Raw genomic sequence first — 22963 nt, forward strand, 5'->3', positions numbered from 1 at the left:
TTATATACATATATATTTTTTATTTACTATTTATTTATTTTTAAAAAGATTTTATTTATTTGACTGAGAGAGACAGTGAGAGAGGGAACATAAGCAGGGGGAGTGGGAGAGGAAGAAGCAGGCTTCCCGCTGAGCAGGGAGCCCAATGGGGGGCTCAATCCCAGGACCCTGGGATCATGACCTGAGCCAAAGGCAGACTCTTTTAACGACTGAGCCATCCAGGCGCCCCTACATATATATATTTTAAAACATTTACTTTTCACTTTTTAATTACACAAATGATACATTTTCAGTGTAAGAAAACTCAGACATACAGATAAGCAATGGTCTTAACTATGTCCTTCCAGATTTTTTTCCTTTGGACACAGGTGTATATTTTGTTACAATAATTCCTGCCTCTCCAAAAAACCTTCGAAAATAATAAAAATCAAATAGTAAAAATAAAGGCAGACTGGGTCCTAACTGTACCACTGATGCTCATTTATATACAAGTCTATGTGCATTCATGTCAATTTCAACATTTAAAATCTAAATTGATGTTGTTAAAATACTAAAAGATTCCACTTGAAACATCAGCCATTTCAAAATAACTAGAATTTGACTCAGGCATGCTGCTGATAAAGAGCCAAGTATTGCTTTTTTCATTAAAACAGGTAGCCTTCTAGTATTGCATCCTTCTAAGAGAAGAATGTCTTGCTGGTTCAGTAGCAAGTGCTTCACGTGTATAGTTACTCTGATAAATTCTTCATTCCTTCTGGTGTCCTTGAAAATATTCATCAAACACAGAAGAAGAGTCATCTTCATGTTCCTGACACAAAGGAAACACAAAACAGAAAATATTCATTTCCCTTGTTAGACCTAGCATGTGCTCACCTATTTTTCAGGTAATAGTCTACCAGGAGATAATGCCCAGCTGTATCTTTTACAGCGGCAAAAGGTATGATTGATAGAATTTTTCCAGCTATGTGGTAAATTAAAATACTTATATCTCATTGGAAGCATTTTTACTTGAGTTTATACTTGCTGACCCTCAGCTAATTTGCTGAGACAGTGGCCTACGACAACTACCATCAGGCTTCCCACTGACAAATGTGAGGGCGGCCCAAGTTCAACTGGATTTCATCCCCTCTTTGTACATATCCCCAAGCCCTGAGGACAAAGAAACTTGGTAATAGTGCCTCAATATCAGGTAGAATGAAACTGATACTGCTTGTTGAGCACAGATGTCAATTTCAGACATCGCCCCTCGACACACCTAGGTTACTACTGCTGCTAAGACAAAATCTGAGGAGTTGCTGGGATTATGCAGGAGGCCAGTGAGTGCTGGCAAACATGGTTACCAAAAGCCAATGATCAAAAATTACCTTTGGTTCTTTGAATTCTAAGTCTTCTCCATACTGAATGGCAAAATCGATATGCTGTAACACAATGTTTATGCTTTCTTCATCCGACTGATCGTAAGGCAAAAATCGAACCATGCTGTAGTCATCAATCTACAAGTTGGGGATTTCATAAAGGGTCATTCTGAAGCTGTACAAAATACTTAATTTCCAACTTACATTTTAGTTTATAACCAGTTATACTTCTGATTAAAAACATTTGTGTGTGGAAGGATGGGGAAGGAGGGAGACAGAGCAAAAGCAAATCATCATTGATTTTCCTGGCCTCTGACCTCCCAGAACACTCATTAACTTATTACTTAACTAGACACTTACTGTTTCATAGATATTTATCTGAATTCAACAACCATCGGAAATTTCAAAAGGGCACAGACAGTTCTGAACTCCCCAAATGGTTTGGAATAATAGGCACGTCAGTTAACTTATCAGCTCCTAGCAGTAACTACTTCTAAATTAAACTACTGACCAGCTAGCCCACAGCCTGCCTCCACCCGCCTCCCCTTTGCAAGGAAATACGATTGGACTGTGCTTTCCATAACGGTGGCCACTGCCTGGCTATGGGTAAACAGCTAACCAGATCATTTAAAAAAGCTTGAAAAACTTACCAGTCCACATATAGCTTTAGTCAATTTTTTGAATTTTTTGCTTCTTAAGTCACTTGCAGAATCGTCTAATAAAGAATACATGTCTGGGTCTAGAAACCTTCGAAAGTGAGAAAGAAGACTGATGAATAAAAGGAAGAATAAATCAGGAAACTAGATTTGTAGACTAACAGAACCTCACATCTCTGCAATTAAGATCTGACGATAATGGAAGAAGTAAACTCACTTTTCAATTTCCTTTTTAGCTTTCTTGCTCAGCAGATCCATTTTTGTCATGATGTTAACTTGTGGAATTTCTAGAGAGATCATAGCACTCAGGGCTGCCAAGATGCCAGAAATAAACTGAAGGAGGGAACAGAAAAGGGAAGATGGAACTGTTGCCAACAAAATTTGCTGGTCTCCACATAAAAGAGAGGATTTTGCTCCTCACAGGAACAAAACTGGCCTAAGTAAAAGAAATGCTCATCCTAAAGAAAAGACAGTCCACTAATCAGATGGTTGACCTTTGGCTTCCAAAGGTGAGAATAAGGAGGGAAGAGGTAGATTTAATTTACAGTGATCATGGGGCACCGGACTGGCTCGTTTGGCAGAGCATGTGACTCTTGATCTCTGGGTTGTAAGTTCGAGCCCCACGTTGGGTGTAGAGATTACTAAAAAATAAAGTCTTTTAAAGGGGGGGAGGGGCACCTGGGTGGTTTAGTCAGTTAAGTGCCCAACTCTTGATTTCAACTCACATCATGATCTCAGGCTTGTGGGATGGAGCCCCACATTGGGCTCTGTGCTAGGCATGGAGCTGGCTTGAGATTCTCTTTCTCCCTTTCCCTCTGCCTCTCCCCTCACTCTAAAAAAAAAATTTATAGTGATCACAAATCTCAATTTAGATGGTATCTTAACTTCTTTTCCCACTGAATATTCCGTAAGAGTGATTAATGGGAAATATAGTTCATAAACTAGACAAAAGGCTCTCAGAGAATTAAAAATACTCATAAAATATGCATCTGCCTCATTTTTCTTGGTAAGTAGTTTCCCCAAATCTATATGATATCATAACATCATTTTTGAGTTAAAAATATGTCATTACAACAACTGAATAATAAAGGATACTAAATTATTCTGGAATACAGTTTCTGAAATGTCCAGAGTGTGAAATCAGAGTCCTTAAAGGAGACAGTCATCTGCTTGTACCCACAACTAAAAAATCGACAAGATTGGGGCGCCTGGGTGGCTCAGTCGGTTAAGCGACTGCCTTCGGCTCAGGTCATGATCCTGGAGTCCCTGGATCGAGTCCCGCATCGGGCTCCCTGCTCATCAGGGAGTCTGCTTCTCCCTCTGACCCTCCCCCATCTCATGCTCTCTCTCTCATTCTCGCTGTCTCAAGTAAATAAATAAAATCTTAAAAAAAAAAAAAAAAAGACAAGATTGATCTTCAAACCTTGAACGACTCCACCATGAACTGAGAATCAACGAGAAAAACTCCACAAACTCGGAACTCCCACTGTTCCAGCTGTTGGACCAGCTGTTTCATCACGGGCAGGTGCGTATACAACTCAATCTGACCTACATGAAGAACAGGACAAGACTAATACAAACAGGAAATATGTAGTCATCAAACTACATGAAAAAAATTTTCCTATAAGATGGTTTAAAAAGGGAGTCAAAAGCGAGTGCTACCAAGGTGTGTGTTTTTTGGGAATATTCATCAAGCTGTATGCTTAGGATGTATGTGCTTTTCTGTGGGTTCAATTAAAAACAAGGGAAAATATTCTCTCTCTCTCAAAAAAACGGGGGGGGGGCGCGCCTGGGTGGTTCGGTCGGTTAAGTGTCTGACTCTTGATTTCGGCTCAGGTCCTGAGCTCAGGGTTGTGAGATCGAGCCCCACACTGGGCTCCAATGGAGCCTGCTGAAGACTCTCTCCCTCTCCCTCGCCCAACCCTTGCGCACACACACTCTCTCTCTAAAAATAAAAAATAAAGTAAAATAAAAGCAAGGGAAAATAAAGTGAGAGCCACAACTGATCATAGCTAGGTCAGCCTCAAGTCTAAAACCCACAACCTGGCTTAAGAAGCTGTGTGTGATTATCTGTCCCCTGCCAGCCTCACCTCATGACATTTCCCTGGGTTTTCAGCACTCCAGCCACCCTGCCCTTCTTGGTGCCCCAAACTCACCTCCCTCCTTCCCGCCTCAAGGCTTCTGACACGTTGCGCCTCTGCCTGGACCATGGTCTCCCTCAGCTTCACCCCACAGCCCAGCTTACAGACCACTTGATCAGAAGCCTCCTAATCTGGTTGCTCCGTGATGGTCTGTGCTACTCCTGTGGAGCACCTGTCACAAATTAATATTAAATGATAATCCAGGTGCTTTTGGTCCTTCTGTCTAGTACTCCCACTTGACTGTGAGCTCCACGAAGGCAAAGACCATGGCTGCCTGGGTCTCTATGGTATTCCCATCATACAAACTAAGCACTCAGTAAACTCAATGAATGAGTTAGAGCCAATAAATAAGAGCTTTGTACTTCACTGCAGTATAGTTAAGAGCGATGAAGGCTCAGTCCACTTTCTCTCACTGGGGACAGAATTAGCACAGCTGCAAGGAAAATGTCACATTCAAATTGCTGACTTACCTGGACAGTCAAAAAGGATATAGTCGTCCTCTACGTGGCCAAGACAGTTCTCTAGCCAGTCAAAATTATTGGCAAAGTACTCCATGCAAAATACCAATCCTCCATTGGGACCAAACCGCAGAGAGTCATCCTCCATGACATCATCCACCTCAATCAGTTCCCGGATGTCTGCAAAAGATAGACAGGGCCCAGAATATAAAAACATCCATTCAAAAGTTGTTATCCTCGTTAGTGATAGTTAATAATTATATAAAAACTCACATATGTAAAACTATTTCTGTACATGATTATTCACTGTAGCAGTGTTCGTGGGAACCAATTATTATTATTTTTTTTAAAGATTTTATTTATTTATTTATTTGAGAGAGAGAGAATGAGAGATAGCACGAGAGGGAAGAGGGTCAGAGGGAGAAGCAGACCCCCACTGAGCAGGGAGCCCGATGTGGGACTCGACCCCGGGACTCCAGGATCATGACCTGAGCTGAAGGCAGTCGCTTAACCAACTGAGCCACCCAGGCGCCCGTGGGAACCAATTAAATTACTGTACAGCCAGACAATGGAATCCTACATGGCCATTAAAAGGAGAAGCTCTTTAAATATGGATGTGATATAATCTCCCAAGTATACTTTTTAAAATTAATTAACTAATTAATTGAGAAAGAGTGCGTGCATGCACGTGCACGTGGGAGGAGCAGAGGGAGAGGCAGAAACCCTCAAGCAGACTCTGTGCTAAGCACAGAGCCCGATCCAGGACTCGATCTCACAACTCTGAGATCATGACCTGAGCTGAAACCAAGAGTCGGATGCTTAACCGACTGAGCCACCCGGGTACCCCATCCCATCCCAGGTATACTTTTAAGTGAAAAACGCAAGGTGCAGAACTCTGTGTAAAAATGCCATCACTTGTGTTAACAACAGCAACAACAACAAAAAGACAAAGATTCACTACATATATATAATACATATATTTGATTTTATATCCATAGAGACTCTGTGGAAAGACACCCTAGAAACTGGCAACATTGGCTGCCTCCAGGGAGGGGAGCCTACTACCAGGACACAAACCTGGGAGGGAGACATTCTACCATATACTTACGCTTTTGTACCTTTTCCATTTCAAACCACGTCAATATATACTACCTATTCTAAAATGATTAAAACCAGGTGCGCCTGGGTGGCTCAGTCGTTAAGCGTCTGCCATCAGCTCAGGTCATGATCCCAGAGTCCTGGGATCAAGCCCCACATCGGGCTCCCTGCTTGGCAGGAAGCCTGCTTCTCCCTCTCCCACTCCCCCTGCTTGTGTTCCTGCTCTTGCTATATCTCTCTCTCTCTGTCCAATAAATAAATAAAATCTTAAAAAAAAAAATAAAATGATTAAAACAAAACCAAACCAAGAAAACCAATTGCTGTGTTTTTTTTTTTTTAAGACTTTATTTGTCAGAGAGAGAGCACAAGCAGGGGGAGTGAAAGAGGGTGAGGGAGAAGCAGACTCCCTGCTGAGCAAGGAGCCCAATGTGGGACTCAATCCCAGGACCCTGGGATCATGACCTGAGCTGAAGGCAGATGCTTAACCGATTGAGCCACCCAGGCATCCCCCAATTGCAGTTTTTTTTTTGTTTTTTTTTTTTATTTATTTATTTGACAGAGAGATAGAGAGCACAAGCAGGCAGAGAAGCAGGCAGAGGGAGAGGTAGAAGCAGGCTTCCCCGGGAGCAGGGAGCCCGATGCGGGGCTCGATCCCAGGACCCTGGGATCATGACCTGAGCCGAAGGCAGCCGCTTAACCGACTGAGCCACCCAGGCGCCCCCAATTACAGTTTTTTAACATGACCTCAGGGAAGCTACTTAACCTCTCCATACCTTACTTTCTTTATTTATAAAATGGGGGACAAATCCTATATCCTGGGGTAGAAGGAAGGAGGCTCTATGAGATAATGTAGCTAAATCACCCACAGCAGGGGCTTAAAATTTTTGGTATATGCACAGTTCTCTTCTACTACTAATTTTGGAAATCTGTATTTATAACCTTCTCCCATAGGTTTTTTTATGTTTGTGCACAAACCTACAACCTCTGTTCACAGAGCACTGCCTCACTCATAGCCACGTTTATGTGGATAATACCTTCTTATGCACTTCTTCTCCCTATTCGAGGGGTAAACATCTGACTCAAGTTGGGACAATGAAACTGGACCTTCTAAAACGATGACTCAAGGACACAAGTCGGTCATTAAGACATCTGGACCAGAAAGTGATATGAACCTGAAGTTGGTGGCACCTTGCTGGGCCCTGTGAAGCTGAGAAAGTTCGTCTGTCTATAAGAGGGAGAAAAAGGCAGAGACAGAGAGAAAGCTAGTTTCAGTTTGTTAGTTTTTGTTTTGGGTTCTAGTCTCTCATTAAGCCTTGCGCTTGGGTTTTGTGAGAGATCCCCTGATTCCTTCTAAAAAAACCCTCCTTTTACGTAAGCTGGCTTCAGTGCTTTCTGTTGGGTGCAACCAAATGATCCCAAAGAAATGCAAAGTTTTGTTGTTGTTGTTGTTTTGAGGGGCAGAGGGAGAGGGAGATAGAGAATCTTGCAGGCTCACGCTTGGTGCAGAGCCCAACACAGGGCTCGATCTCACGGCCGAGATCACGACCTGACCCAAAATCGAGCCGTTGGATGCTTAACTGACTGCGCCACCCAGGTGTCCCTGCAATCCCTTTCCCTACGGAAGATGACTATTTCATACTTCCTCCTCTTCATTCAACCCCTGCCTCCCCAACCCCGTTCACACTCACTTCCAGCCACCCTCATGTCCCGACGGCACACATGTCATTAACAGAAATCAGAAGCCAACAAAAGAGAATTTCTCATATTCCCACCGCCAGTATTACATGGTGTCTTCCACCCTGTCTTCCCTTTGGTTACAAAAGCAGCAGCATCCCACTCCTGGGGCACCTGGCGGCTCAGTCGGTGGAGCATGAGACTCTTGATCTCGGGGTTGTGAGTTCAAGCCCCACAGTGGGTATAGAGATTACTTAAAAATAAAATTTTTAAGAAAAAAAAAAAAGCACCCCACTTCTAGTGAAGGCAAAACTCCCCACCTGTGTGGGGTCCCTCTCCCCTTTCAGGCTCTTGAAGTTATTCCCACTGTTTGGCGTTTTCAGTTTTTCTTTTTCTACTGGATCTTTCTGCTCAGCAATCAAGTCTGTTCCATAGTTAGCATCTCCAATGTTAAAACGCAACCTCCCTTGACCCTCCTACCCCCAGGTCTCACTCCACTTCTCTGCTCCTTTCACAGGGAAGCTGATATTGCATCACCTTCAGGCCACTCCTCAAACCACTGCCCTGAAACTGCTAGGCAAAGTCACCTCCATCTCCATGTCCCCACATTTAACAGCCACTGTATTTCTGTCCTCATCTCCCACAACTTCTATCATACCTGATATAACCAAGCACACAAGCGTTTTCTTCAGTCTCTCCTCCTGGCTTCTGCGATGCTCCACTTTCCTGGCTTTCCTCCGACCTCACTGACTCTACCCCCTCCTCGAGAACTCTGAAGATTAGACAACTTCAAGGCTTGGTCTTGGGTTCTCTTCTCTCCCATACTTCCTCCCAAAATGATCTCATCCAGTCCTGGAACTTTATCTTCTGTTTATATGCTGCTGACTCGCAAGTTTATACCCTGAAGCCAGACCTTGTCCCTGAGTCCCAGACTATTATATCCAGTTGGTTCCTTGACATCGCCTCTTAGATATCAGATGTCTCAAGCTTAGTGAGTGCAAAGAGAACTGCCCCAAACCTAAACAGATTTGTCTTCCTTCCCGATAAATGGTATCATACACTCTCTTCAGCAATTCAAGCAGTTCAAGTCAGATATCTAAGAGTCACCCTTGATGATTCCTTCCTTTCTTACACCGCTCTGGTATACAAAATGCCGCTAATTCTACTTGCAAAGTAGGTAACGAATCCACCTGCTTCTTTATATCTCCACCTTGACCACAGTAGTCCAAGCCACTCAGACATCCGCAATAGCCATCCTGCTCATCCCTGCTTCTATTCTTGACCCCCCAGAGTCCGTTTTTCATCTGAGAGCCAGTTATCTTTAAAAATGTATATCAGATGTCAATCCTCTCCCCTGCTTTAAATCCTCCAATGACATTCCACTGCTGACAGATGCTACAGATTGAATGTCTGTGGCCCCTCAAAATTCCTATGTTGAAAACCTAATGCCCAAGGTGATAATATTAGGAGGTGGGGCCTTTGGGAGGCAATTAGGTCATGAGGGTGGTGCCTCATGAATGGGATTAGTGCTCTAATAAAAGAGGCCCCAGAGAGATCCCTTGCCCTCTTCCATCATGTGAGGACACAGTGGGGAGTCGGCAGTCTGCCACCTAGAAGAGGACCTTCACCAGAACCCGACTATGCTGGCACCCCGATCTTGGGCTTCCAACCTCCAGAACCATAAGAAATACATTTCTGTTGTTTATAAGCTGCCCCGTCTATGGTATTTTGTTAAAGCAGCTCAAATGGACTATGAAAACAGGACAGAACCCAAACTTCTCATGTCCTACTAGCACGTACCCACTTCTTTCCTTCACTCATTACGCCCCAGCTCATTGACATCTTTGCTTTTTCTGAAACATACCAAACCTCTTCCTATCTCTAGGCTATTTATTGACCTGATGTTCCCTCATCTTGGAAGGCCTCTCCCCAGCTTGGTGAGGACATTACTATCTTCGGATCTGGGCCCAAATCTCCCCTCCTGAGACTTCTTCCCAACTACCTTTCCTAAAGCAAGCTATTCTTTTCATCGGCCTATTTGCTAGTCCTTATCACAATCTGTAATGTTTATCATTTTGCTCATCTCCCTGCTAAAAGGTCCATGAAGGCAAGGATAATGTCTGCCTTGTTCTCTGCTAGAACCCTGGTGTCTGGCATAAAGTAGGTGTTCAAAGACATCTGAATGATTACATTAGAAGAGTTTTATTTGAGGGGTGCCAGGGTGGCTCAATCGGTTAAGTGTCCAACTCTTGATTTTGGCTCAGGACACGATCTCACGGTTGTGAGATCAAGCCCTGAGCTGCGCTCCGCAGTGGGCGTGGAGGCTGCTTAAGATTCTCTCTCTCCCTCTCCCCCTCTCTAAAAAAATTAAATAAATACAATTTTTTTTAAGAGACAGAGGAGCAAAAAGTGCCCCTAAAAGAATTTTAAAAAACAAAACAGTTAAGCTGCTCACTTATACTATGACCTGCAGTAAACCCAATTCACCACAGCAGGACTGAGCATGGAAAGGGACAGAAGGGAAGTGTGATGAGGGAGGAATCTACTCACTTAATTCCTAAAGACCAAGAAAGGATACTGTCACACATGTCACCATGAGCGGATGTCACCAGATGACATTCAGCCTCATGCTGTTCACCATGAAACAGGGGAGCAGACTGTAATAATTAAGTTTTCAGCTTCTGTGCCAAGCGGCCAGCACTCACGGCCTCTCCACCCCCTTATTTTTCCTGAAGGAGGGGGAAGGCTCTGCTCAGGACTCACCAGCCATCACGGAATAGTTGAAGTGTTCTGCTGCAGGATCGAGGTTCACAACTTGCACAGACCGATTGAGGGCTTCACAGTGCTGGACCATGGTGGCACAGTAGGTGCTCTGGAATGTCACAAGGCATGAGGGGGTCAGAGCGACAGGCAGTCTACTGCTACCTCCTGCACCCCCAAAAGGACACCCTGTATCCCTTGATCGGTGTCCACTAAGGCCAAAACTGTGCCTTCACTGACCAAGAAGCTGACTGAAAACAGGAAAGGTACCGGGCTGGGAGTCGGGACACCTGATCCAGACCTGGCTGGGACTCACCGGTAACTTTAGCCAAAGTGCTTCTCTACTTTGCCCCTCAGTTTCCTCTTCTTTTTTTGTTTTTTTTTTTTAAAGATTTTAAAGTAATCTCTACACCCAACATGGGTCTCAAACTTAACCCCAAGATCAAGAGTTGCATGTTCCACCAAATGAACCAGCCAGGCGCCCCACCCCCCAGTTTTCTTGTCTCTAACTGGATGGCCTCCACGATCACTAAGGCTCCTTGCTGCTCTAACATGCAGCAAATGGAATTTAAAGGGAAGATTTCTGATCATACCATGCAGCACCTAACACACAATGTCTCCACGAAGATGATTATAGTCCAAACAAAGCTTTAAGTAGGGTAGTCAGGGATGTTTCTGGGGAGGGGGGTGTTATGTTTGAGCCAAGGGATGTGAATGTGCTTGCCAAGCCAGGGGAAGAGTATTTCAAAATGAGAGCACACTGAGGTCAATAAATAGTCTAGAAGTGGACTATCAGTTTGCAACTTTTGGTTTAGAGAATTCCTTATCCCTCATGTAGTCCTTAACACACTATGTTAAAATCTCTAGGGTACTTGTCTGATTTACCCACTGTCTATTTAAAGGCAGGGATGTCTTTTATTCAGTTTTTTTTTTTTAAAGATTTTATTTATTTATCTGACAGAGAGAGACACAGCGAGAGAGGGAACACAAGCAGGGGGAGTGGGAGAGGGAGAAGCAGGCTCCCCGCAGAGCAGGGAGCCCGATGCGGGACTCAATCCCAGGACCCTGAGATCATGACCTGAGCTGAAGGCAGTCGCTTAACCAACTGAGCCACCCAGGCGCCCTTTTATTCAGTTTTATACACCTAGGGACTAGCACTGGTACATCATAAATGTGTGGTAATTATTTCTAATTCACTTAATATGTTTGGAATATAAACTCTACAAGAACAGAGATTTGTGTGCATATGTGTGTGTGTGTTTTGTTCACTACACAATTCCCAAGGCCCAGAACAGTGCCTGGCACAGAGAACATGCTGAGTGAGTACTTCTAACAGTAGGCATCAAGAATTTGTAGGAAGGTACTTGTCTAACACAATCATCTGGAATATAGAAATAACTTCTATCATGCTCAGTGACTTTTCACATATATTCTCTCTGCCTAAGAGGAGGCCCGCTCCATGCATCATACTATATTTTAATTGGCAAGGCATCTATCAGTCTTCCCAAATGGACTACAGACTTTGGGTAGGCAAGGGCTATATTACAGTCACATGTAGATCTCCTACACCCAGAATAGGTCAAACCTTAGAACAATATGTTCAAGACTGAAGCCAGACAACACCTCCACAGACTCCAGTGCTTCTCACACTCCTGTTATTTGACTAATACCTTCATTCATTTCTTTTTTTTTTTTTTTTAAGATTTTATTTATTTGACAAAGAGAGAGAGCACAAGTAGGCAGAGCTGCAGGCAGAGGGACAGGGAGAAGCAGGCTCCCTGCTGAGCAGGGAGCCCAACATGGGGCTCAATCCCAGGACCCTGGGATCATGACCTGAGCCGAAGGCAGACGCTTTTTAAAAAAATTTTTTTATTTGACACAGAGAGAGAGATAGTGAGTGAGAGAGCACAAGCAGGGGGAGCGGCAGGCAGGCAGAAGGAGAGGGAGAAGCAGGCTCTCCGCCAAGCAAGGGGCTTGATCCCAGGACCTTGGGATCATGACCTGAGCCGAAGGCAGCCGCTCAACTGACTGAGCCACCCAGGCGCCCCTTTCACCCATTTCTATATTTGAATGCCTCTCATATCATTCCACTCATACTTGTTTACAAGAAAAAAATTATACCTCTATTGTAAATAGAAAACCAGTTATATTTATAACATGAAGGTAACCATAAAATTAAATACCCTTAAAGCTCTTTTTGTCCTAGCTAAATATAAATGTCAAAAGCTCTAAGATCTGATCTCTGAAGAGACTTGGGAATTAAAGAAGTATTAAAGATATAAAGCATTAAACTGACAATTTCACTTCAATGCAAACTGAAAGAGGATTGAAAAGGGAGTAACTTTCTCAATATATGATTCAATGTTCATTAATGTTAGGCCTATGTACCTCCTAAAATCGCCTCTATATACAAGAAGTCCATGTTTCAAGCTCTGACAACAGTGATTTAAGACCTCATTTGAACTTTCTATGAGCGAGACCCGGCCAGATTCCGCAATTACACAAAACTGGATTCAAATTCCAGCCGTCACTTAGTAGCTGTGGGATCCTGGGCAAAGAACTTAACCTTTCTGGCGCTTGGGTGGCTCAGTCGGTTAAGCGGCTGCCTTCGGCTCAGGTCATGATCCCAGGGTCCTGGGATCGAGTCCCACATCGGGCTCCCTGCTCAACTGGGAGCCTGCTTCTCCCTCTGCCTGCGGCTCCCCCTGTCTCTCTCTTTCTGTGTCAAATAAATAAATAAAATCTTTTTATAAAAGAACTTAACCTTTCTGTGTCTCATTTTCTGTAAAATTCCCATCTGCAAAAGTGAGAATAACAGGACCTATCTCAGAGCGTTGTTCTGAAAATAAATTCGTTTAAAAGCAGTATCTGCGGCATAAGTATAATATAAACGTTAGCACCACCGTTGGTTACTTCACTTTCAAAACCGCAGCAACGAGCACTGAAGCCCAGGCAGCAGAAGCGCGCTGCCCAAGGGTCCCCAGTGTACGCACCCGCTGGTCCCTCGGTCAGGACTAGAACCTCCCTGCCTCCCACGAGCTCCGACCTTTCTCTTCTTCTCCCGCCAAATCCTCACCTTCCCGCTGCCTGCCGGGCCCATGACCAGCTGCGCATACCGAGGCATGTCGGCGCTCCCGGTAGCCGGTGCCGCCCGCCGCACGACAGAGTCCGACCGCCCCGCTCCCTTCAGCCTTCGCGCGGCGCTCGCTGAGTTCCGGGAACACCACGTGCGAACCAATCGCAACCCAAAGTCACTTTGTGCCTTCTGTTCCCGTGCATCCTTGACTACGGAGCGTCCCGCAGGTCAAATCTCGTGTGAAACGCGTTCTCAGGAAACTTCAGCTGGGGGCGGGGGGCGATTAAGGCGGGGAGGGGTGCGGGTGGGCAGTTTGCGTGTGTGCAGAAGTAGTTGGCGGAAATCGGCGGTTGGGATACTAGAGACGCCTGGTTGCCTTGGTGATAACGGCTAACAGTGCATCCCTGCGCCGGGGACTGTGGTCCTTGGTTAGCGTACTGATGTTTACCTATATGGTGACAGTCAAGATGTGCACATTTGTAGAGGGTCTGGAATACTAAGGGTCCGGAAGGCACCTCCTGTTTTAGAGGGCATGTATATTTCCTTCCGCGACTGCTCCCTTCCGCAAACCGTGCAAGCCCGCAATCAACTAAAGAACTCCTGCCCCTCCCCCAACTTAACTCCAGCGTCGTGCATCTGCCCTCCCCGCTCTCCCGAAGCTATTCGGGCAGTGTCCGGAGCACATCGGAGGGGGCTAGAATACGGCGTCCGCCTCTTCACCCCCAGTATCGCCCGGCCTGACGCACGCGTGCTGGCGGGGGAGGGGAGAGGGGAAGGCCGCTTCCGCACGCTGCTCGAGGTCCGGGCACCGGGGAGGAGATGCCCGGCCAGGGTCCGGGGTCCGGCTGGACAGAATGCAGCTCTTCCGCAGAGCCTCCCGCAGTAGCCGGGACCGAGGGTGGCGGCGGCGGGTGAGGCTGAGGGGCCCTGAGGGGTTGGGGAGGACGACGACCGGCCCCGGGTCGGGATCCCCTGTGGAGGAGGGGGTGGGAGCTGGCTGCTCCAATGGACTGGTCCCCGGTGGAGTGAGTGAGAGGAGGGGAGAACCTTTGTTGCGGCCGGGGTGGGACAGATGGAAGCCGACTCACTGTTTAGGGGGAGGGCTTGTGAGGTAAGGTTGAGTGTTGGTGCAATGACTAAACGCGGGGACTGCGACAATTGCCTGGGTGCATTTTTCTGCCCCGAGGGGGCGCTGCGAAACCTGCTGGAAAATAGGCAGTCTCCCACAGGATCTCTACAAAAAGAGGGGGTTGGGGGCCCAGCAGAAACAGAGGTTCAACGGAGGGCTTCCAAGTCAATAAATCAGTTCCGTGTGTGCGACATTAGCCACCTTTATGTCCAGGGAATTCATAATGCCGATGTGACAGATATTTATGAATATTAGAGGCATCTTGATCTTGACATTTTCTTCCCACTGAAGTTTTTCTTCATAAATCCATTTTATTTTGAGCAGGTTTTTTACTGTTATTTCCCGGATGCTGAAGACAATTAGTCTTCAGTACCTTCTCATCCCTTCCATCATCAGTTCTTCCCTAAAAGTGAGAGCTGCGGGGTGTTCCTCTCCAAAAGCACACAGTCATGGCTCCTGCTGCACCCATGACCATTATTTATATATATATAGTGGATCGAAGACTTTTTTTTTTTTTAAGATTTTATTTATTTGAGAGAGAGAGAATGAGAGACAGAGAGCATGAGAGGGAGGAGGGTCAGAGGGAGAAGCAGACTCCCCGCCGAGCAGGGAGCCCGATGCGGGACTCGATCCCGGGACTCCAGGATCATGACCTGAGCCGAAGGCAGTCGCTCAACCAACTGAGCCACCCAGGCGCCCCGATCGAAGACTTTCTTAAAAAGATTTACTTATTTGAGAGAGAGAGTGCAGATGTGCACGGTAGGGGGGGGCAGAGGGAGAGAGAGAATCCTCAAGCAGACTCCCCACTGAGTGAGGACCCCGAGATTATGACCTGAGCCCAAATCAAGAGTCAGCCGCTTAACCAACTGAGCCACCCAGGTGCCCCTGGAAGACTGTTAAAGATGGGGTCTTGTCTTTTCTGTTCATTATAGTGCTTGACTAAGTGCTGGATCCTAATATATCAGGAGATCAATGAACACTTGGTCACTGAATAAATTGAAGGAAGCAGGAAGGAAGCCTGTTTTGTCTTAATTTGAAAGAAGAAAAAAGAACGTGTACAAAAATAAACATTCCAGACCAATTTATCAGTTCCAGTATACCTTAATTACATACAGTAAAGAACAAGATAGTCTTTTCCATATCAAGTTACTTTATTAAAAATAAAGAGAGCAAGGAAATACCACAGATAACACAGAAGCCCAAACTACTTTATTGAGCTCAGTGTAGGAATTAGATTAAGAGGCCTTAAAAGTAAGACCAAATCTGGCTTAAGGTAAATCCTTTCTAGTACGGTAAAAACCTCAGATAACTCACTTGGAAAAAGCCTGGAGCCATTAGGATATCACCAGGATTACAGAAGAAAATTTGCAAGATATTCCATCTGATGGAAACATGAAAAGTAAAAAGCATATACAATACTGTCTCTTTTTCATTTAAAATACTTTCTTTAATGCTTATAAAGCTGTCAATTATTACATATTATTTAAATCCTTTTCCCCCCCAACAGATCAGCTGGACATTCTTATTATCAGAATTCCAAAGGTATTGGTAAGTAGAGCATATAAAGCAGATAATACTTATAAATGACATGGTTCAGAGATGCTAATTTTGCTGTAACTACAAACACAGAGGCTTTTTAAAAATAGACTATTAGCATCCTGGTGAACTTAGTCTTTTAAGATTTTCAAAGAACAATCCAGCAGGTTCTTTTTCTCTTGTTAGGATATTTCACATCAAGCATTTTAAAAAGAGTACTTCAAAATAGCAATGAATCTGAAAAGAACTGTGTTATAACTGATGTTTGAAAAGCAAAGAGTATGGCCTGGGGTTTATAAATTGAAGGGAAAAATTCTAACTTGAACAACTTAATAAATTGAAGGGAAAAATTCTAACTTGAACAACTTCAATGCTGCTATTTTTCCTCTCACTTGAAATAAAGGATAAAGCTGCTGGAATTAAGAGAGTAAGACAAACCCCCAAAGGTGTCTCATTTTTTGGGGGGGGAGCAATTTCAATTCAATGATATATAAACCTGGATTCATACTTTTCCTTGGAAAATATATAGTCCTTACAGTTACCTGAGAAAAACACACAAACACATATCTATGTGTATATACATACATAAAAATGCATATATACATACAAATAATATGGTTTTTAAATGGAATTGCTGGATCATATGGTGATTATTCTGTTTAATTTTTTGAAGAACCACCACACTGTTTCCACAGGGGCTGCACCATTTTACATTTTCACCAGCAATGCACATGGTCTGAGTTTTTCCACATGCTAGCTAACATTTGTTGTCATTTTTTAAAATGATAGTTATCCTTATGAGTATAAAATGGTACTTCACTGTTATTTTTATATCTCCCTAACAAGTAGTGATAGTGAGCATCTTTTCAGGTGCTTATTGGCCATTTGTATATCTTCCTTGGAGACATCCAAAGTCTATTCAAGTCCTTTGCCCATTTTTCAGTTGGGTGTTTCTCTTTGAGTTTAACTATTATTTTTTAAAAAGGTTTATTTATTTGAGAGGGGGAAGGCAGAAGGAGAGAGAATCTCAAGCAGGCTTCCTGCTGAGCGTGGAGCTGGATGCAGGGCTTGATCTCAAGACCCTGAGATCGTGACTGGACCCTAAATCAAGAGTCAGCTGCTTAACTGACTGAGCCACCCAGGAGCCCCTAACTAATATTTATAAATGTTTCATTTTCTGTAAAGAAATGTTATCAAGCTTTTGAGAAGTTAAATTTTAGTCCAGGCTATAATACACATCTCAGAAATATTGATTAGCAGGGACACAAAAGATATATTCTTAGCTAATTAGTCCACATTTATGACTTGAAAAAGGATTTTTTTTTTTTTTTTTTTTAAAGATTTTATTTACTTATTCATGAGAGAGAGAGGCAGAGGGAGAAGCAGACTTCCCGCAGAGCGGGGAGCCCGATGCGGGACTCGATCCCAGGACTCCGGGATCATGACCTGAGCCGAAGGCAGACGCTTAACCATCTGAGCCACCCAGGCGCCCTTGAAAAGGGATTTTTAAAAAAATAAACTTTTATTATTATAGATTCCAAATTATATTTTAAAGGTCATAATAACAATTTCCAGATGATTTTCCCCTTGTTGGCAAACTAGTTAGTCCTTCAGTAAAGCAAATATAACCCTTACTTATCTGAATTAACTCTCCAATTTGTCAAAATCGTGAAGAAATAAATAACTAAAGTTTAATATGTAAAATTATAGTGGCCTTTGTTGTCAGTATTGAAACAAAATTGTATTTATTTAATTTAACTTCGAAATACAAACTTTTAACTTGAAAATCTGTTCTGCCAGCTTTATTTATACTAGCCTAAAACTGGAAACAATCCAGATGTCCATGAACAGGTGGATGGATAATCAAATTGTGATCTGTTGGAATATAACCCAACAATAAAAAGGAATGAACTATTGTTACACATCACACACTGATGGATTTCAGTATAAATATGTTGAGGGAAAGAAGCCAGACACAAACAGAATATATACTGTATGTTTCCATTTAAATCAAACTCAAGAAAATGCAAACTGATTTACACTGATACTAACTGTAGTGACTGAAAGTTGTCTGGAGGGAGTGAGTGTGTGGGAAGAAGGGGAGGGTTACAAAGAGTTATTTACTAGTGAAATTTTCCCAGATACTGTTTTTCCCCAAAGTGCTACTGAAGTTTATACCCTAAATTAAGTTACTGGTTTCAGTATGTCTGAAACTGAAAACTAGTTTCATTCTTCTAGATATGTCTCAACTTTTATTTTTATTAAACAACTGTTCTTTTAATCTATCCACATCCGTTGAAATTGTATAAAAATAAGTTTTAGTAAAATTCTGCAAAGCCCTTCCTTTTAACACTGCCTCACTAAAGATATAAAATTTGTGTTATTCTATCTTGAGTTTAATACTATATGCTAAAGTCAAATGAATGATAAAATATTGTTATAAATCTTTACAGTGCAAGTTCTGCATGTATATTCCTGTTTAATATGGTCTGACATACAGTAAGCTAACAAAAATAAGCTACTGTCAACAGTTTGCATCTCAGCTAAGTTCAAAATAATATAGTCTATATATAATGAGATATATATATATATATATATAGTAAATGTTTACAAATATCTTAGAGTTTTGTATGCTCTAAAACCAAATGGCCATATACAGTCTCTTCAAATTTAACAGAATGACTCATACTACTACTCCAGGATAATGACAGACACATGTAAATATATAGATATTAATAATCAATTTGTTGAGCTGATGTTTGCTCATGAAATTCACATAATGTCCTTGCCTACAGACAGAATCAAAGACGGACACAAAGTGAACACACACATAGCCAAGCTGCAAGAGTTGTGGAAAACTCCTCAAATTCAAGCAATTCACATCCCTAAATCAATGACCGATGCGTCCTTTCTAAAGGTATACTAAGTACCAGTACTTTGTTTAAATACCAAATTCTGTGTATTCAGAGCTGAACTTTTTATTGAAGATAAGCTACTTAGAGGGTAAGGCACTTCAAAAGACAAGGTACACTCAGCCTATTGTCTAGTCCATAAATACCCGCTGAGTAAACTCATGAAATGAATACAAGGCTTTTTATCATTATAGATTCCTTATCATATCCATATCATTTCTTTCAGGGCTTTATGATACTTGGGGTCTAATGTACCTTTACTCAGAAAGCTCAGCTCCCCTAAGGAAAGTTAACATTCTAGAGATGGAAACCCAAACTCATAGCTTCCACTGAAGGTCTGTAAAATTAGAAGCAAGCAAGTAAAGAAAATGGCAGTCAGCATTTTACAACTGTTGAACCTCTGTTACCCATTAAAGGTCATAACTGCCAGAAGTATCCCTGTGAGAGCAATGCAAATGAAGGTTACAATAGTCTGTGCAAATTGGTCAATTTTTCTGACCCAACATTTTGAATTTTCTCTGGATTTACCTATTCATTCAGTAAATCCTGTGTGTGTATACACACATACATCTACAGGGGAGTCTTGCATTTTAAGTGTTACTTTCTAAAATCAGCAAGTGAAAATCTTAGTTAAAATTACTTTTACCAAAGACCAATAGACTACTCCTCAGTCTGTTCAACACAGTTATTCTTCTGGTGCTAGAAAAGACTGTTTCTTTAGTTAAGACTAAGTAGAATAGCTGAGTTCCTTTTAGATACCACGGGATACCTCAAAAATTGTATTTAGAAGGTAAGATGCCTACACTCACTGAGAGGCACACAGGAACTAAGACTCACAGAACAGCATATCCCTACTCTCCTTACTCTTCTAGGGTAGTGGTTCTCACCCCTCAGAGGCATCTGAATCACTTGAGTGGAAATGGCAGGCAGTCACTTGTGCTGTTTAAATGGCCATTTCTTTCTTTTTTGGGCCAGATTAGCATAGTTGAATTTGAATAAGCAAAATGTACAGATGGTCAGCTCTCCTGAACATTCATCCCTTCAGATAAGGAATATTGCCAACCTCTTGTTCTACAGTGCCTATAAATCGTTTGTCTTTTAGCATCCAGACCTCACCACAGGCCAGAAGCGTTATCTGTGCAGCATTGCTAAGATCTATAATGCGAACTATCTGCGGGCGTTAATGAGGAGGCAGTACATGCATGTGATCCAGCACAGCTCCCAAAAGCCAGGCAGGTGCACCTCGTTAGTTTCGCACTAGTTCTTCCAAGAAACCAGAGAGTCTTCTAACAGAGGTGATCTGTATGACAGGTTTCCTCACTCATCACAGGAGCCGCCTCAGTTCTCGTTCCTCCCAGAAGCAGCATTACCCCTGCACCACATGGCGACACCAGCTGGAGAGAGTGGACTCGGGGCCTCCTAATATGGCAGTTGCACCCGCGCCTGAAATGATCCTACAGCATTCCCTTTGGCGACGAGTGAGAAACAAAGAAGGGTCTGTTTCTTATGGTTTAAAAGGAGGAAAATATAGCCCAATTTTATTTGAACGACTGCTAACTGAGATTAAAGCTTGTTTCCTAATAAGTTCATTTGGCTAAATTCAGAATAGGTTAGACAAAAAGCACAAAAGGATCTTACAGTCTCTTTACTGATCTGACTGGGATATGTCACTCCTTTTAGAACACATTTTGTGGAACTGTAAAAATTTCTTGATCAGCTAGAGATCTGCAAGACTGCCCTTTTCAGTAATTCCCACTCAAATTTAAAATAATACAAACACTTTCAAAAGGAGCATATGGTTGCTTCTGCACAGAATACTGTAAACAAAAAAAGGAAATAAGAAAAAAAAGAGAAGCAGCAGCCTGATTATTCAACCTGCACTACAGTAGTTAGCTTTGCGTTTCAGGGTTAGTAAGTCAAAGGAGACTGCAAGAGTCTTTTGGGTGAAGCTGGCGGCTTAATAAAAAGAATTTATATGGTCTTCCACATGCATTAGACAGCTGTTGATTTTGCTGGTTCCAATTAAGATGCTTCTCTTTTTTATAGTTTAAAAACTGGATATGCATCTAAAACAAGATGTAAGTCACTGAAGATTTTTAGAAAACCAGGCAAACTGTTCATGCAATCAGGTAAATGTGGAATTTTAAAAATATGCATTTTGAAAGCTCTTATGCTTAAAAAAATATTAAACCCAATAATTTCATTTCTATTACAGAAGACATTAAAAATGTAGAATGTGATTTGCTTTTAATTCTCCAAATGAGTATGAAATACAGTTTCTGCTTTCACTTAAAAGAACATACTGCTCAGGGGAGTAAGATTCAAGGTACTTCTAAACAAAGGTATTTATAATATCAAGGTCAGAGACTTAACAGAATGAATTTGTTAGAACCCAGAGCCACAAACATGACTTTTTCAAGCCATAGCACTTTTATGAGATAGTGCCATTTTTGGATGGACCACATATTTTGTATGGCATCATAGTTTACGAAGGGCTGTATCACCTCTATAATTTTGTTTAATATTCAACAAACCAGTGGAAGCAAGCCAACCCAGTGGTATCAAAATTTTGCGGAGCAACTCCGATAAATCCAGAGTTGGTAAGTATCAGCATAAAGGATCCTACAAGTGCAGAATACTACAAAATGAAAAGGGCAAAAGGGGAAGAAAGAATGCTCAGAAGTATTCCTCAGAATTGATAAAGTGGAAAGGATTAAGTGGAAGTTAGAACAGTTTTGTAGTTGTTCCTACAATGAGTAGGGAAGTAGATAGGAAGTAGGGAAGTTAGGCCTTCTGAACTCCTATCCCATTGCTGTGTGACAGTCCAAGAAATGAGGGAAATGGCAGGGGAGAAAGTAAGTCTGGGTCCAAAGATAATAGCTGGAGGAACCCCAGGTAGGGGGAAAGTCCCTGTGGTCCCTGAGAGAAGAGAGAGGAGTAGGAACTTAATGCTTAAGGAGAGGAGAATGCTGAAGCTATGACCTTCCCGTAACCAAAAGATTTTGACGAGCAAAGACAAAATAGGACTTAGTAACAGAAAATTTGCTATACGATAACTTGGCTTGAATACAGTACTTACTGGGTATCTTATTTTAAAAAGTAAGAGACTTGGGGGAAGGGGGAAGGTTAAGTTTTGAAAATTGGGGCGATTTGTTTTTGTGAAAGCCTTATTACTAAGGTAGGTCATTTTGAAGGTTGTTTTTATATACAAATCTCAATTTTCAGGACGAAATACACCTTTATTTCCAAAACAGACATTATAAACTCTTATTTTTCTTTCAGTTTCTACAAATGATTCTGAATCATACATGAATGAAGAAAAAAAGGAAGAAGATTTACTAAATAAGTGTATGCAATCGATGTCAATTGAAGAACAAGGAGAACATCTGATGTGAACTTGACAGCCTTGTTTTGTGAATTGATGAGGTGCCAAAAGGGGGGGAGTGGTTGTGAATTGTGTCCTCTTTATACATTTAGGATAGTATTGTTATTCACCATGAAGTCATTAAGTAATTTTAGTTTGTTCAGAAACGTTTACAACAGTGTAATTAATTGGTTTGATGTAGTTCCACGTACTAATGATATGTGTGTAATAAGAGTTATGTGTAATATATGCTTGTATTTCTAGCTAGATACAATTAAAAATTTTCTTGTCGCTTAAAATTGTTTTTCTTTAAATCTGTCAAATAAACTGTATAATTCCTTTTCACCTTACAGTAAGTCCTAAGACAAAAACATGAGAATCCCGTACAAGTATTTTCTTGATTGGGCTAAGGAAAGCTCCAAAATAGACTGATACAGAATAGCATTTATAGAGACTTGCAAAAAAGGTGTTTAATAAATATTTACTGCTTGAATACAACTTAAAAATGGAAGTATCAATTTGCCCTATTTTATGAAAATTGCCAAACACTTGGACTCTCAAACTAGAGTAAGTTGGGAGTAATTGTACCGAGAAGATTCTTTACATTATGTATTCATTCTACTGTGCTTCCTTTCAAAAAACACACACACACACAAATTAAAACTTGAAATATAGGAATAGGGCAATTTAAAGCAACAGTTTGAGGAATTATTGCTAATGTCAATATAGTGTATATATATATAATTTTAAAGATTTTACTTGATACAGAAACAGTGAGAGAGAGCAAGCACAAGCAGGGGGAGC

At 42.2% G+C, this 22963-nt stretch overlaps 2 protein-coding genes across 4 annotated transcripts; one reads left to right on the plus strand and one right to left on the minus strand.

The window, feature by feature from the left end:
* Positions 1 to 463: 463 nt before the first annotated feature.
* On the minus strand, positions 464 to 13438 carry GPN3 (GPN-loop GTPase 3). Its single transcript, XM_035016988.1, has 8 exons — positions 13219 to 13438; positions 10146 to 10254; positions 4623 to 4790; positions 3435 to 3559; positions 2229 to 2344; positions 2006 to 2102; positions 1365 to 1493; positions 464 to 808 (listed from the first exon to the last, which is right to left on the minus strand). Exons 1-8 carry the CDS (start codon positions 13264 to 13266, stop codon positions 746 to 748), a joined length of 855 nt encoding a protein of 284 aa, XP_034872879.1. The 5' UTR covers positions 13267 to 13438; the 3' UTR covers positions 464 to 745.
* Positions 13439 to 13555: 117 nt separating this feature from the next.
* FAM216A (family with sequence similarity 216 member A) lies at positions 13556 to 22458 on the plus strand. Of its 3 annotated transcripts, none has more exons than XR_004681413.1 (8): positions 13556 to 14129; positions 15855 to 15895; positions 18679 to 18800; positions 19898 to 20027; positions 20107 to 20290; positions 20842 to 20924; positions 21011 to 21395; positions 22078 to 22152. XR_004681413.1 is itself a non-coding variant. In XM_035016989.1 (8 exons), the coding sequence occupies exons 1-8, from the start codon at positions 14038 to 14040 to the stop codon at positions 22088 to 22090; spliced, it is 792 nt and encodes a 263-aa protein (XP_034872880.1). In that variant the 5' UTR covers positions 13556 to 14037; the 3' UTR covers positions 22091 to 22458. The 3 variants fall into 3 exon arrangements, 2 of the variants coding, with proteins under 2 accessions (XP_034872880.1, XP_034872881.1); XM_035016989.1 differs by having other exon boundaries at positions 21011 to 21137; positions 22078 to 22458; XM_035016990.1 differs by lacking the exon at positions 21011 to 21395 and having other exon boundaries at positions 13562 to 14129; positions 22078 to 22458.
* The last annotated feature ends 505 nt before the right edge of the window (positions 22459 to 22963 follow it).

The sequence above is a fragment of the Mirounga leonina genome, unplaced genomic scaffold (assembly GCF_011800145.1).
Source record: "Mirounga leonina isolate KUSES-001 unplaced genomic scaffold, KU_Mleo_1.0 Mir_171, whole genome shotgun sequence".
Taxonomy (NCBI): Eukaryota; Metazoa; Chordata; class Mammalia; order Carnivora; family Phocidae; genus Mirounga; species Mirounga leonina.

Bases quoted from the DNA above. Each gene is read 5' to 3' on its own strand.
- GPN3 (XM_035016988.1), bottom strand. From the start codon at position 13,266: ATGCCTCGGTATGCGCAGCTGGTCATGGGCCCGGCAGGCAGCGGGAAG. The intron at 2,345-3,434 runs GTTTGAAGATCA...TCCCTCCTTCAG, and splicing joins TCATGGTGGAGTCGTTCAAG to TTTATTTCTGGCATCTTGGC. The intron at 809-1,364 runs GTAATTTTTGAT...CCTTTGTGTCAG, and splicing joins TAGAATTCAAAGAACCAAAG to GAACATGAAGATGACTCTTC.
- FAM216A (XM_035016989.1), top strand. From the start codon at position 14,038: ATGCCCGGCCAGGGTCCGGGGTCCGGCTGGACAGAATGCAGCTCTTCC. The intron at 15,896-18,678 runs GTAAGTAGAGCA...CCTTGCCTACAG, and splicing joins TCAGAATTCCAAAGGTATTG to ACAGAATCAAAGACGGACAC. The intron at 20,925-21,010 runs GTAAATGTGGAA...TTTCTATTACAG, and splicing joins CAAACTGTTCATGCAATCAG to AAGACATTAAAAATGTAGAA.